The sequence below is a fragment of the Erinaceus europaeus genome, chromosome 16 (genome assembly GCF_950295315.1).
Source record: "Erinaceus europaeus chromosome 16, mEriEur2.1, whole genome shotgun sequence".
NCBI lineage: Eukaryota > Metazoa > Chordata > Mammalia > Eulipotyphla > Erinaceidae > Erinaceus > Erinaceus europaeus.
The window spans coordinates 19,007,654-19,022,747 of NC_080177.1; the positions used below are offsets into that span (position 1 = coordinate 19,007,654).

The 15,094-nt window shown below is 43.6% G+C and overlaps 1 protein-coding gene across 3 annotated transcripts in view; it reads right to left on the minus strand.

Annotated features, from left to right (window-relative positions):
* Window positions 1-15,094, minus strand: part of USP50 (ubiquitin specific peptidase 50) — a 33,083-nt gene that overhangs the window by 8,220 nt on the left and 9,769 nt on the right. For 2 of the 3 annotated variants that reach the window (XM_060174649.1, XM_060174648.1), the window contains exons 4-5: window positions 9,681-9,890; window positions 6,712-6,854 (exon numbers count right to left, since the gene is read on the minus strand). In XM_060174649.1, the coding sequence (XP_060030632.1) occupies window positions 6,712-6,854; window positions 9,681-9,890 (353 nt within the window). Of the gene's footprint in view, window positions 1-3,342; window positions 3,476-6,711; window positions 6,855-9,680; window positions 9,891-15,094 lie in introns of all 3 variants that reach the window. The other variant, XM_007531891.3, reaches the window with a different exon arrangement.

Genomic DNA, 15,094 nt, shown 5'->3' on the forward strand with positions numbered 1-15,094 from the left:
TGCTGGTAAAATAATAACCTTGTGTGTGTACATGTGCTTGGAGCTGGGACTTTGTGCATGTGTGGTCTCACTGTTAACAGGATGCTTTTTAATTCAGGAGGACTACCAAGCAGCAGGGCTTCCTTTGGTGTCATAATGCCTCCAGTGTGGTGCCAGGATTCGAATCTAGGTCACACACATGGCAAAGCACATGTCCTATCCAGTGAACTATCTTTCTGACCCCCCCCCATAAAGCAAATCTTGAAAAAAAAAAAAATTAAAAGCGCCTACACAGTGAAGAGAACAGTCAGTAAAAGTAAGAGAGTCGGGCGGTGGCGCAGTGGGGTAAGTGCACGTGGCGCAAAGTGCAAGGACCGGCTTAAGGATCGCAGCTCAAGTACCCGGCTCCCCACCTACAGGGAAGTCTATTCACAGGCAGTGAAGCAGGTCAGCAGGTGTCTATCTTTCTCTCCCCCTCTCTGTCTTCCCCTTCTCTCTCCATTTCCCTCTGTCCTATCCAACAATGATGGCATCAATAACAACAACAATAATAACTACAACAATAAGACAACAAGGGCAACAAAAGAGAATAAATATTTTAAAATATATATTTAAAAAAAAAGTAAGAAACAACCTACTAAATGGGAGAAATAACTCATATAACATAGACCTGACAAAGGGATAAGCCCAAGACAAATAAAGATAACTCATAAACTCAACAAAATACAGCCAAAAAAAATGCCATCATAAAGTAGAGAGAAGGCTGCCAAAATAGCTCACAGACACTTCACACCCAAAAAAGACACATGAAAAAAAGAAAAAGAAAAATGCTCCAGATCTCTTATTACCAGGAAGAGACCGCCAACACCAACATGGTACATCACCTCACACCTCTTGAGAATATGGCCACTGAGCACAGATGGGAAACAAGTGATGGTGAAGGTACAGAAAAGAAACCTTATATCTTCTTGGGAATGTAAGTGATGCAGCCTTTAGAAAAAATGGAGGGAGGTTAAAAAAAATTATATATATATATATATATATATATATGGCCGGTGTTGGCACACATGGTTAAGAACATGTATTACCCTGCACAAGGACCCAGGTTCAAACCCCCGGTTCCTACTTGCAGGGAGAAAGCTTCACGAGTGGTGAAGCAGAGCTGTAGGTGTCTCCTTGTCTCTCCCTCTCTGTCTTCTCCTTTCCTCCTCAATTTCTCTTTATTCTATCAGAGAAAATAGTTGTTTTTAATTATAAGAGAATTAGAGGGCCAGTGCAATAGTTTGCTTGGATAGTGCATTGCTTTATCAAGTACATGACCCAGACTTGAGCCCAGCTTCCACCTCATTGCAGGAAGCTTTGGTGTCGTGGTCTCTCTGCCTTTCTGCCTCTATCTAAAGAAAAAAAAGAGAGAAAGAAAAGGGGTGTGTGTGTGTGTGTGTGTGTGTGATATTGATCCAGCAATCCCACTGGCAGGTTAATTCAAAAAGATCTCTGAAGCCCAGTCTATTATAATAACCAAGAATCAGAAACAATTTGTGTCCAACAAGTGAGTGTATAAAGAAAATACGGCATCTACACAGAGATCCTATAAAAAGATAAAATCTTGTGGTCTGGGAGGTGGCGCAGTGGATAAAGCACTGGACTCTCAAGCATGAGGTCCTGAGTTCAATCCCCGGCAGCCATGTACCAGAGTGATGTTTGGTTCTTTCTCTTTCCTCCTATCTTTCTCATTAATAAATAAAATCTTTACAAAAAAAAAAAAAGATAAAATCTTAGGTGCAAGAAGACGGCTCACCCCGTTGAGCGCACACATGACTCTGTGTGAGGACCGGAGCATCACACACAGTTACTTTGTGAGTGGTGAAGCAGTGCTGGGGCCTGTCTTTCCCTCTCTGCCTTTCACCTTCTATCTGAAAAAGACAGCCCAGCGCCTGCCAGGAGCAGTAAGATGTGCAGACACAATGCCCCAGTGTAGATTGGGGGGGGGGCATTTTTTTTTTTCCTGAAAATTGAAAGTATGGTTCAGAGATGTTACAGAGGAACAGCAGTGGGACTGACATCATCTCACATTGATACAGCAATAAACTGACAACAGCAGTGTCTCAGAGGCCTGGGCTTCATGCTCATCTCTGCCACAGCCTTGGTTTTTGTTGTTATTTTATTATCTGTTTGTTTGTTTTAACCAGATCACTGCTCAGCTTTGGCTTATGGTTGGGGGGGGGGGGGTGACTGAACCTGGGACTTGATGGAGCCTCAGGCATGAGAGTCTGTTTGCATAACCAGTATGCTATCTACCCCCGCCCCCCCACAGCCTTATGATGTAGACAACAGCTGATCCCCGAGAAACTGACTGTTCCAAAGCAGCTGACACTGGGGGTCCAGAAATGGAACCCAGAAATGGACTTGGCATTTGTGGACAGTTGATAATGAGGAAATTCTGGCTGAGTCACTGTGTTACCACTCATCACAGTTGACTGAGAGCCCGAGGGACCGCCCAGAATGTCCTCAGGGTTGGGGGTGTGCAGGCAGGCAGTCTTGCCAGTAATCTATATCCAGAGTGGCTCCTGATTCTTCAATATAAAGTTATTGGGGGGGGCAGACTGGGAGGTGGCTCACCAGGTTAAACGCACAAAGTACGAAGTGCAAGGATCCCAGTTCAAGGCCCCAGCTCCCCACCTGCAGGGGGTGGGGTCACTTCACAAGCAGTGTAGGTCTGCAGGAGTCTTTCTCTCCCCCTATCTACTATCCCCTCCCAGTTTTTCTTCTTTTCTTTTTTTAAAATTTTTTTAATTATCTTTATTTGTTGGATAGATACAGCCAGAAATTGAGAGGGTCGGGGAGATAGAGAGGGAAAGAGACAGAGAGACACCTGCAACACTGCTTCACCACTGGCAAAGCTTTCCCCCTGCAGGTGGGGGCTGGGGACTCGAACCCAGGTCCTTGAGCATTGTAACATATGTGCTCAACCAGGTGCACCACCACCTGGCCCCGCCTCTCAATTTCTCTTTGCCCCATACAATAAAATGGAAAAGATGGCCATCAGGAGCAGTGGATTTGTAGTGCAGGCACTGAGCCCCAGTGATAACCCTGGAGGCAAGAAAATTAAGTTACTGAAAATGACTTTGCTGCCCCAATACACCAGCGCCATTCAGCCCTAGATCTGAACCGACTATGAGATGGAGGGAGGCCATTTGACCCTCACACTGTTCTGTGTTCAAGGCCAAACATGGGGTTTCTAGTCTCTTTTTTCTGTTTGCAAAGAGTACAAGAGAATTCAGAGACAATAGGAGTCAATAGTCAAGCAGCTGTTTCTGCATTTTTTCCTTAAGTTTGTGCTGTCGTCAACAGTATTTTACTCACCACCACGGCACAGAGGTTATATTTTGGATGTTTCCGGAAAATTGGACAAATGTAAGGAGTGAGATCCAAGTTAGTGAGTGGGTAATGAATATCTGTTCTCAGTTTCCTTTTCATTGTACCCAGAATGTCAAACCTGGAGAGGTAACAAATGTGTGAGATACAAAGTAAATGTGTGAATGGTTCATGAATGAGGTTCATACTTTTATTGTTACAGAAGGCTTCCTGCCTGTGATTTCACTGTTCCTGTGCGTTTTTTCATCTAGAGGGATATCTATGGCCCCAGGTCTATATTCCAAATACAGTTAAAATTTATTTCTTTTTCAAAATATTTATTCCTTTTTGTTGCCCTTATTGTTTTATTGTTGTAGTTGTTATTGTTGTTGTTGATGTCATTGTTGGATAGGACAGAGAAAAATGGAGAGAGAAGGGAAGAAAGAGAGGGGGAGAGAAAGACACCTGCAGACCTGCTTCACTGCTTGTGAAGTGACTCCCCTGCAGATAGGGAGCCGGGGGCTCGAACTGGGATCCTTACACCAGCCTTGCGCTTTACACCACCTGCGTTTGACCTGCTGCACTTAGACTGCTGCACTACTGCCCAACTCCTTAAAAGTAATTTCTTGGGAAGATTACTTGGTGCATACCTGTACACAGATTATTTGCCCCACTTAAGTATTGATACATATATTTAGAACCTCTACATTCATTAAGTCTGGCCAAGATGGAAACTAGACTGACCCGTGAACCCGAGACAAGAAGTGAGATGGTGTCAAGGCCATAAAGGAGGCTGGGCTTCAGAGGGAGAAGTGTTGGCCATCCAAGACTGACTCACAACTTTCCCTTATCTAGATTTCAGAACATGGTTGTTTACTTTTTACCAGAGGACTGCTTAGCTCTGGCTTCTGGTGTTGTGGGGGATTGAACCTGGGAGGCTCAGGTGTGAAAGTCTGTTTTGCATAACCATTCTGTTATCTCCCTCACCCAAGACATGTTATTGTGACAGTGACCTGCTTCCTAGCTTTGAGTTTTTCATAAGATAATATATTGGGAGTTGGGTGGTAGTGCAGCAGGTTAAGCGCAGGTGGCGCAAAGTGCAAGGACCAGCATAAGGATCCCGGTTTGAGCCCCCGGCTCCCCACCTGCAGGGGAATCGCTTCACAGGTGGTGAAGTAGGTCTGCAGGTGTCTTTCTCTCCCCCTTCCTGTCTTCCCCTCCTCTCTCCATTTCTCTGTCCTATCCAACAACAACATCAATAACAATAATAACTACAACAATAAAAAAACAAGGGCAACAAAAGGGAATTAATAATAAATAAATATTAAAAAAAATTTTTTTTCTTTATGTTTTTTTTTTTAATTTTTTATTTAAGAAAGGATTAGTGAACAAAAACATAAGGTAGGAGGGGTACAACTCCACACAATTCCCACCACCCAATCCCCATAATCCCCCCCCCTCCCATGGTAGCTTTCCCATTCTCTAGCCCTCTGGGAGCATGGACCCAGGGTCGTTGAGGGTTACAGAAGGTAGAAGGTCTGGCTTCTGTAATTGCTTCCCCACTGAACATTAAAAAGATATTATTTTGTGGTGGCTCCAGAGGTGGTGCAGTGGGTAACACTGAATCTCATGCATGGGATCCTAAATTCAATCTCTAGTGTCACACTTGCCAGTAACGTTCTGGTTCACTCTGTTATACCCCCCACCTCTCTTTCACACACACATACACACACACACTAATATTTAAAAATAGTTAACACTTTGTGACTTATCTGGTCACATTCTCCATTTGCTATAGAAGTCATCAGTGCCCAAATTTCAACTTCTATTGGAATCAACCAGAAGATTTTAGAAAAATAATCTTTTGGGGGGACTCTGGGGAGGTGCACCTGGTTGAACACACATATTATCATGTGCAAGGATTTGGGTTCAAGCCCCTGGTCACCACCTGCAGGAAGAAAGCTTCATGAGCAGTGAAGCAGTGCTGCAGGTGTCTCTCTCCCTCTCCATTTCCTCTTTCCCTCTAAATTTCTGTCTCTATCCAATAAAATAAAATTAAATTGTCAGGGGCCAGGCAGTGGTACACCTGGTTAAGTGCAACATAGTACCAAACACGATGACCCAAGCAAGGGTCCTAGCTGGAGCCCCCAACTCTACACCTTCGGGGAGGACTTCACAAGTCGTGAAGCAGGTCTGTAGGTATCTTTCTATTTAAAAAAAATTTTTTTTGTGTTGCCTTTATTTATTGAATAGAGACAGGCAGAAGTTTAGAGGGTAGAGGGTGATAGAGAGGAAGAGAGATATCTGAAGCCCTGTTTCCACCACTCACAAAGCTTTTCCCCACAGGTGGGAAAGCCCAAGGGCCTCAAACCCTGATTTAGACCTGGGAAGGGTTTCTGTAATCAGTGGACTCCCTGAAGAATATGTGAAAAGAGGCTTATTTAGTGTTCCAGAATTAACACAGCAAGTAAAGCCATGTAACTTGAAAGCATGAGGTCCCAAGTTTGATCCCTGGCTTCACAGGTACCAGAATGGTACTCTTATCCCCTTATTCCTCCATCTCTCTCTGTCATAAGCAAATCTTTTTTATTTTTTCCCCACCAGGGTTATTGCTGGAGCTCAGTGCTGACACAACAAACCCATCACACCCCAGCACCCATATTTTCTTCTCTCTCTCTTTTTTTTTTCTATTTTTCTTTTGATAGGACAGAGAGAAATTAAGGGGGGGGAGATAGGGAAGGAGAGAAAGACACCTGCAGACCTGCATCACTGCTTGTGAAGCCTCCCCACTGCAAGTGGGAAGCTGGGGGTTGAACCTGGGTCCTTGTGCTTGGCAATGTGTGCTGCTTAATCAGGTGCACCACCATCCAGCTTCTGTCATAAGCAAATCTTTAGACACCTAAAAGGGGGAGTGATACAGATTAAGAAACTAGAGAGGTAAGTGTAATAGGTAACCTTTGGGTAGTAGCTTGTGAAAAGAAGGCCTGCAAGGCATTTGGGGGCTAGGGGAATCTAGAGGTGGAGTGTGACTCAGGTATGAAATGACTGTTCGATTTTATTTTATTTTTTTACCAGAGCACTGCTCAGCTCTGGTTTATGGTGGTACTGAGGGCTTAAACCTGGGACATTGGAGCCTCAGGCATAACCATTATGCTATTTACCCCACCCACTGTTAGATTTCTTAGGCGTGAGCGGTTGTGATTATTCATTATTCTTGGTAATACCAGCAGACATGACACATCTAGATGTGAGATGCCATGGTGTTTGCATCTCACTTGAGATGTTTGGCCAGATGGAACGGGATGACAGAAGGGAGACGTGGAGGAAGCGGAAACCCTGACGGCGCGACTACTCAGAGGTGGCAAGGCCAGTTTTTACCTTTTTAAGTGAAAGATGATTATTTTGGGAGCTTTGGAGATACTGGCCCTCACAGCTGTTTCTCGCTTAGTTTTGCAGAAGGAGCAGTGAATTTGGTTGTTCCAGGTCAGTGTGTCTTGTTGGAAAAAACACTGAAGACAGTCCTGTTGGTGACAAAAGCATTTGGTGACTAAACTGGGTCCTCTTTGCCCTGGTCTCTCTACTTTGTGTGTGTGTGTGTGTGTGTGTGTGTGTGTGGTGAGAGAGAGAGACAGAGACAGACAGACAAGAGATGGAGATGGAGATATCAGGGGCCTTATGAGTAGATAATACAAAACTACTTTGGGCTACTTTTTTTTCATGTAGATAGAGAAGAGAGCAACAGCATTAGCACCAAAACTTCCTCTGTTGCCATAGTATCTTCCATGTAGTGCCAGGGCTCCAGCCCCAACATAAAATGCAGGCCCCTACCTGATGAGCTCTCTCTAGCCCTGGGATCTTGGTTTTTATTAGAATTTTGAAAGCACATGTACCAGAATGATGTCTGATTCTTTCTCTCTTTCTCTTTCCCCTCCTATCTTTCTCATGAATAAATTTTTAAAAAAATATTTTAATATTTATTTATTTTCCCTTTTGTTGTCCTTGTTTTTTTATTGTTGTTATAGTTATTGTTGTTGATGATGTCCTGGTTGTTAGGATAGAGATAAATGGAGAGAGGAGGGGAAGACAGAGAGGGGAAGAGAAAGGTAGACACCTGCAGACCTGCTTCACTGCCTGTGAAGCGACTCCCCTGCAGGTGGGGAGCCAGGAGCTCAAATCGGGATCCTGATGCTGGCCCTTGTGCTTTGCGCCACCAGCCGGGTGGTGGCACAGCTGGTTAAGCGCACATGACGCAAAGCGGAAGGACCAGCATCAGGATCCCAGTTCAAGCCCCCAGCTCCCCACCTGCAGGGGAGTCGCTTCACAGATGGTGAAGCAGGTCTGCAGGTGTCTATCTTTCTCTCCCCCTCTCTGTCTTCCCCTCCTCTCTCCATTTCTCTCTGTCCTACCCAACAACGACAGCAGTAACAACAATAATAATAACGACGATGACAAGGGCAACAAAAGGGGGAAAAGAATTTAAAAAAAAAATTTTTTTTTTGAAAGCACGATGGGGATGTAATTCTCAAGGCTTTTTAAGTCTCCAACTCCCAGAGCGACGACAGTCACCTGTGCCACCCAGAGCTGTAAAAGCCCAGATGCCCAAGAAGGGCCTTCTTAGCCATTTATGGAGCTGGAAGCTAACATCCATGTCACAGGCAGATTCCACATTTCAGTGCTTCTGTTTTATTTCAGTCATTGACTAAAGTGGACTGGCTTCCACTCAGGCAGGCAGCTGTTTGATATAACTCATCTGATGGCAGTGATCTGGCGGTTGAGCAGTGACTGCATCTCCATGTTTTGGGGGGTCCCCTCAGAAAGATAGCCGAGGACCCATGTGCTCAGAAGACAGTAGCAGTATGTCCAGGCTCCTGATTTTACAGACATCAGCCCAGAGAGGAAGACCAGCAGGGCCCCTGCCAGCCTCATGTCCAGTAGCCCTGAGCCATTTGAGTTGAGATGGAAGCCTGGATCTGAATAAGTAGTCAGATTTCTTCTTTCCTTCTAAAACATGAGAACTTGTGAAGCAATAGAGGCAGTCTCACAGGTGAGAAAACATCTCTGTGGGGTTTTCTACCAGGAAGTGTGTGGCCCTCTGCCTCCTAGTTGCCCTCTACCTTCTATTCTCCCTCCCCCGTCTGACTGACCTTTGGTATGCTGGAGAGAATTTGCCAAGGCAACTAAAGCACTAAATTTCTCCTTTTTTAAAAAAATAAATTTATTGTTTTTTTCTTTTTAGAAAGATTTTATTTATTTATTAATAAGAAAGATAGGAGGAGAGAGAGAAAGAACCAGACATCACTCTGGTACGTGTGCTGTCAGGGATTGAACTCAGAACCTCATGCTTGAGAATCCAATGCCTTAACCACTGTACCACCTCCCAGACCATGTTTCTCCTTTTTTTTTTTTTTAAATATATATCTTATATATTTATTAGTGAGAAAGATAAGAGGAAAGAGAGAAGCAGGCATCACTCTGGTACATGTGCTGCCAGGAATCAAACTTGGGACCTCATGTTTGAGAGTCTAATACTTTATCCAATGCACCACCTCCTGGACTAGAAGCACTAAGTTCCTTTTATCTTACCAACACATTTCATGACTTCTGTCCTATCCAAACTCTCAGGACTAAAGAGTCAGACTTTGGGGCCAGGCAGTGGCACACTGGGTTAAGTGCACATTGTGTGAAGCACAAGGACCAGTGTAGGGATCCCAGTTCAAGCCCTGGGTATGCAGGTGTCTATCTGTCTTCTCCTCCTCTCTCGATTTCTCTCCTAACAACAGCAATGGCAACAAGAGAAACAAAATGGGAAAAAAAAAAAAAATGGCCACCAGGAGCAGTGGATTCTTAGTGCAGGCACCAAGTCCCCGCAATAATCCTGAAGGCAAAAAAAAAAAAAAGAAGAAGAGTCACTCTTATGGTCTGGGAGGTGGCTCAGTAGACTCTCAGGCATGAGGTCCTGAGTTCAATCCCCAGCAGTACATGTACCACAGTAATGTCTGGTTAATGTTCTTTCCTCCTATCTTTCTCATTAATAACTAAAATCTTTTAAAAGAGAGAGAAAGAGAGACTGTTTCCTATCTAGTTCCTCAGCTGAACCCCTAATTAGCAGCAAGGGGTGAGAGTAAGGGCCATAAGATGCTGCAAGAAAACAAACACCCTCCACACAAGTCAACTCAGTAGACTGACTAACCCCGTCTCGCTTTCAGTGTCACAATGAGGCTGTGCCACCGCCCACCCCTCCCCCCTTTTAGAGTGACCGAGCCTTGTCTTGAATATTCAACATCGCAGGATATAGCACAGAGAAACCCAGGACAGGGGCAGAACAAGAGAAAGGTGGAGTCCCCTACCTGAAGGGAACATTCGTACTCGGAGGGGATCGGGAGGGAGAGGACAGTGAAGACCTCGTTCTTGTAGGTGCAGTTCTCACACTTCAGGCACATGATGCTGTAGCTGAGCTGCCCTTCGAACAGCCGGGTGATGATGGAGGACTCGCTGGTGACCATCTTCCTGCTGCACCTCAGGGCAGAGCCTTTCTCATACGATCTCCTGCGCTGGTACTTGTCAAGGAACAAAGTCACCCCCAGTAAATAACCGGCCATCAAAAAATTTAAAAGTGGAGCTGGGAAGTGGTGCACCTGGTTGAGCGCACATGTGACAAAAAATTTAAAAGAATTTGAGGTGTTTTTTTGTTTGTTTTTTTTTATTTTTTTCCCCTTGTTTACCGTTGTTATTATTGTTGTTGCTGCCGCTGTCGTTGTTGTTGGATAGGACAGAGAGAAATGGAGAGAGGAGGGGAAGACAGAGGGGGGAGAGAAAGACACCTGCAGACCTGCTTCACCTACAGTGAAGTGAACTCCCTGTGGGTGGGGAGCTGGGAGCTTCACCCAGGATCCTGATGCCAGTCCCTGCACTTTCTGCCACCTGGGCTTAACCCGCTGCACCACCACCCAGCTCCCGGTTTTTTTTCCTGCCTCAGTGATACACCATTACCAGGAAGGAACTACTCAGCCTTGGATTCAGATTATAAAGAGATTGAATTAGCTCCAGGAGCAAATATTTTCTTTTCTTCTTTCTATCTTATTTGATAGGAGAGCGAGAGAGAGAAAGAGAGAAAGAGAGAGAGAGAGAGAGAGAGATTGAGAGGGGAGGAGGAGATAGAAAGGCAGGTGCAGACCTGTTTCACCACTCCAAAAGCATCTCTCTACAAGTGGGGAACAGGGGCTCGAGCCTTGAGCATGATAATGTGAATCTAACTGGGTGTACCACCACCTGGCCTTTTGGGAGCATATTTTATTTCTAAGTTCTGGTAATTCAGATATTTCCCTATCTCCTATTTCAGGAGACTGTGCAGTGAATATAGCCGTGGACTCTTAAGCATGAGATCCTGAATTCAATCTGAGTGATGCTCTTTCTCTTATTATCTTTTCCTTTCTCATGTTAGTAAATAATTAAAATTTAAAAAGTGAAGTAGGGAGGGTGCACATGGTGCAAAGTTCAAGGACCGACTTAAGGATCCTGGTTTGAGCCTCCAGCTCCCCACCTGCAGGGGAGTCACTTCACAAGCAGTGAAGCAGGTCTGCAGGTGTCTGTCTTTCTCTCCCCCTCTGTCTCCCCCTCCTCTCTCCATTTCTCTCTGTCCTATCCAACAACAATGACAGCAATAACAACAACAATGATAAACAACAAGGGCAACAAAAGGGAAAAAAACAGCCTCTAGGAACAGTCGATTCCTAGTGCAGATACTGAGCCCCAGCGATAACATTGGAGGCAAAAAAAAAAAAGTGAGACAGGAATGATGACACTCATGTCTCAGAGTAAACCAGTCCCTGGCCTGTGACAACATGCCCAGGGGCTGGAGGCAAGCTTCCTGGGAGGGGTGCAGGTAGGCCATCAGGCTAACTTTCAGTCCGTGAGCTGAACAAGAGGTAAAACAAGGAATGTGACCTTCTCACCAGTCCCCATGTTATGTCCCCTATTCTTCTCTCTCTCTCTCTTTACGATCTTATTTATTAATGAGAAAGACAGGAGAGACAGAGAGAGAGAACCAGACATTACTCTGGTACTCGTGGAGCTGGGGATTGAATCCAAGACCTCATGCTTGAGAGTCCAATGCCTTATCTACTGTGCCACTTCTTGGACCACATACCCCCTACTCTTCCCTCCTTTTTTTTTTTTTTTTTTTTTTTTTACCAGAACACCACTCAGCTCTAGCTTATGGCAGTGTGGGGGATTGAACCTGGAACCTTGGAGCCTCAGACATGAGAGTCTCTTTGCGTAACCATTATGCTATCCACCCCCTCGACTCCCACCCTTTTCTCTCCTTTTTAAAAAATATTTATTTATGAGAGTACGGACTTCCGGAGGCAGAGCTACGAGCAGCAGATCGCTTTCTCTCCTCTCCTCTCCTCTCCTGGATCAACTAGGAATACCAAAGGAGACCACCCGGACCGAAACAAGACAGGACTAGAATGACCACAGAAACCCAGTAAATCACCCATGAGTACAAACACGCGTGGCTGGTGACAGAGAGGAGAGAGGGGCCTAAGGAGAGATTAAGTGACTGCTAACAGTTCGACAGTTTGTCAGTGGAGACACCACCTCCAGTCTGCTCCACCAACAAGGGGACAGCTGAAGGGAGGAAAGGACTCCCCAGAGACTCACCAAGTACAACTCTGAGTCTCCATTGCTACTACCCTCAGAATCTGGAGCAGCAAAAGGGAGGGACACCAGGGCACAGAGATCTAACCGGGAAACTCAGGAGAAGACCTATACCTCGGTGGCATAGCTGAAGGGCTGTGAAAGTCTCTTTGCATAACCACTGGATTATCTCTGCCACACCCTGCTTTATCTCTTGGTCAGGAGTCAGTGATTAAGCCAAGAAGCCTATTGATAGTTTAAAAGCCCTCAGGCTACCATAGCCTACAGGGAAAAAAAAAAAGGCTTTTACACCACTGAACTCCAACTCAGGGATCGAAAAAACTGTTAACTTATATAAAATGGTTAAAACAACAAGAAAAAATATTGGAGACTCGAACCAGGACAAGAGTCCAGCTAAAAGTCCTCCAGAGGGCGAAGCACAAAACAACGAGTTCAACATCCAAACATTAGCTAAGGAAATAATAACAGGAGTGAGTAAAGAATTTGAAAAAATTGTAATCAGAACTGCAGGAACAACAAATGAGAATATGGAAGAAAATTCTAATAATCTCATGGTTATTAGAGAGCTGAAAGCTGAAATTGCTGAGCTAAGAAGGCAACTAGCTGAACAAGCTAAAACAGTATCAGAGCAGGGCAACAAAATAGATGAACTCCAGAAAGCAGTAGAGGGCAGAGAGAATAGAATCAATGAGGCTGAAGACAGAATTAGCAAGATTGAGGATGAATTAGAGACAACTAAAGAAGAAGTAAAAGACCTCAAAAAGAGATTAAGAGATGCTGAAAACAACAACAGAGTCCTATGGGATGACTTCAAAAGAAACAATATACGCGTTATTGGCTTACCAGAGGAAGAAAGAGAAGGGGAGGAAGAAAGCATTCTCCAGGCCATAATAGCTGAAAATTTCTCTAGTCTAGACAACACCAAAGACATAAAGATTCAAGAAGCCCAGAGGGTCCCAAACAGAATTAACCCAGACCTAAAGACACCAAGACATGTCATACTTAGATTGGAAAGGAATAAGGATAAAGAAAGGATCCTCAAGGCTGCAAGAGAAAAACAAAGAGTCACCTACAAAGGAAAACCCATAAGATTAGCAGCAGACTTCTCCATACAAACACTACAGGCCAGAAGAGAATGGCAAGATATCTATCGAGTGCTCAATGAGAAAGGCTTTCAGCCAAGAATACTATATCCTGCTAGATTGTCATTCAGACTAGATGGAAGCATCAAAACCTTCTCAGACAAGCAACAGTTGAAGGAAGCAACCATCACCAAGCCTGCCTTGAAAGAAGTTCTGAAAGGTTTCCTATAAACAACCAGACCACCACAAATAGAACATATATCAAAACACTCTAAAACTCTACAAGAATGACGTTAAAATATCTTCAATCTTTGATATCAATAAATGTGAATGGCCTGAATTCACCTATTAAAAGACACAGAGTAGGAAGATGGATCAGAAAACACAACCCAACAATATGTTGTCTACAGGAAACTCACCTAATGCAACAAGACAAACACAGACTTAAAGTGAAAGGATGGAAAACTATCATTCAAGCCAATGGCCCACAAAAAAGGGCAGGAACAGCTATTCTCATATCTGACATGATAGACTTTAAAATAGATAAGATTAAAAAAGATAGGAATGGACACTACTTAATGCTCAGAGGATCAGTCAATCAAGAGGACTTAACAATTATTAATATCTATGCACCCAATGAGAAGCCATCTAAATACATCAAACTTCTACTGAAAGAGCTACAGCAATATATTAACAGTAACACAATCATAGTAGGGGACTTCAACACCCCACTATCTCAACTTGACAGATCATCCAGGAAGAAAATCAGTAAAGACATAAGGGAGCTAAATGAAGAGATAGATAAACTAGAACTATTGGACATTTTCAGAGTCATTCATCCCAAGAAACTGGAATACACATTTTATTCAAATCCACATGGATCATTCTCAAGGATAGACCATATGTTAGGCCACAAACACAGCATCAGCCTATTCAAGAGCACTGAAATCATCCCAAGCATCTTCTCAGACCACAGTGGAATTAAACTAACACTTAACAATCAACAAAAGATTAGTAACAGTGCCAAAATGTGGAAGCTAAACAGTACACTTCTTAACAACTTCTGGGTCAAAGAGGAAATCAAGGAAGAAATCAAAATGTTTCGAGAGTTCAATGAAAATGAAGACACAAGCTATCAAAATATTTGGGACACAGCTAAAGCAGTCCTAAGAGGGAAGTTCATAGCTATACAAGCACACATTAGGAAACAAGAAAAGGCACAAATTAGCAGCCTGATTGCACATCTTAAAGACCTAGAAGAAGAACAACAAAGGAACCCTAAAGCAACCAGAAGGACAGAAATTACTAAAGTTAGGGCAGAAATAAATAACATTGAGAATAGGAAAACCATACAAAATATCAATGAAAGTAAATGTTGGTTCTTCGAAAGAGTAAACAAAATCGACAAACCTTTAGCCAGACTCACAAAACAAAAAAGGGAGAAGACCCAAATAAATCGGATAGTAAATGAAAGAGGAGAAATCACAACAGACACTGCAGAAATTCAACATATCATGCGAGGCTTCTATGAACAACTATATGCCACCAAGCTAGAGAACCTGGAAGAAATGAATGATTTCCTAGATACCTACCAACTTCCAAAACTAAGTAAAGAGGAAGTCGATAACATGAACAGGCCCATCACAGCTAATGAAATTGAAACAGTTATCAAAAATCTTCCCAAAAATAAAAGTCCTGGACCAGATGGTTTTACAAATGAATTCTACAAAACTTTCAAAGAAGAACTAATACCTCTACTTTTAAAAGTCTTCCAGAAGATTGAAGACACTGGAATACTCCCTGCCAGCTTCTATGAAGCCAACATCACCCTGATACCAAAAGCAGACAGGGACACAACCAAAAAAGAAAACTACAGACCAATATCTCTGATGAACATAGATGCAAAAATATTGAACAAAATTCTAGCCAACCGGATACAGCAGTATATCAAAAAGATTGTTCATCATGACCAAGTGGGGTTTATCCCAGGCATGCAAGGTTGGTTTAATATACGTAAATCA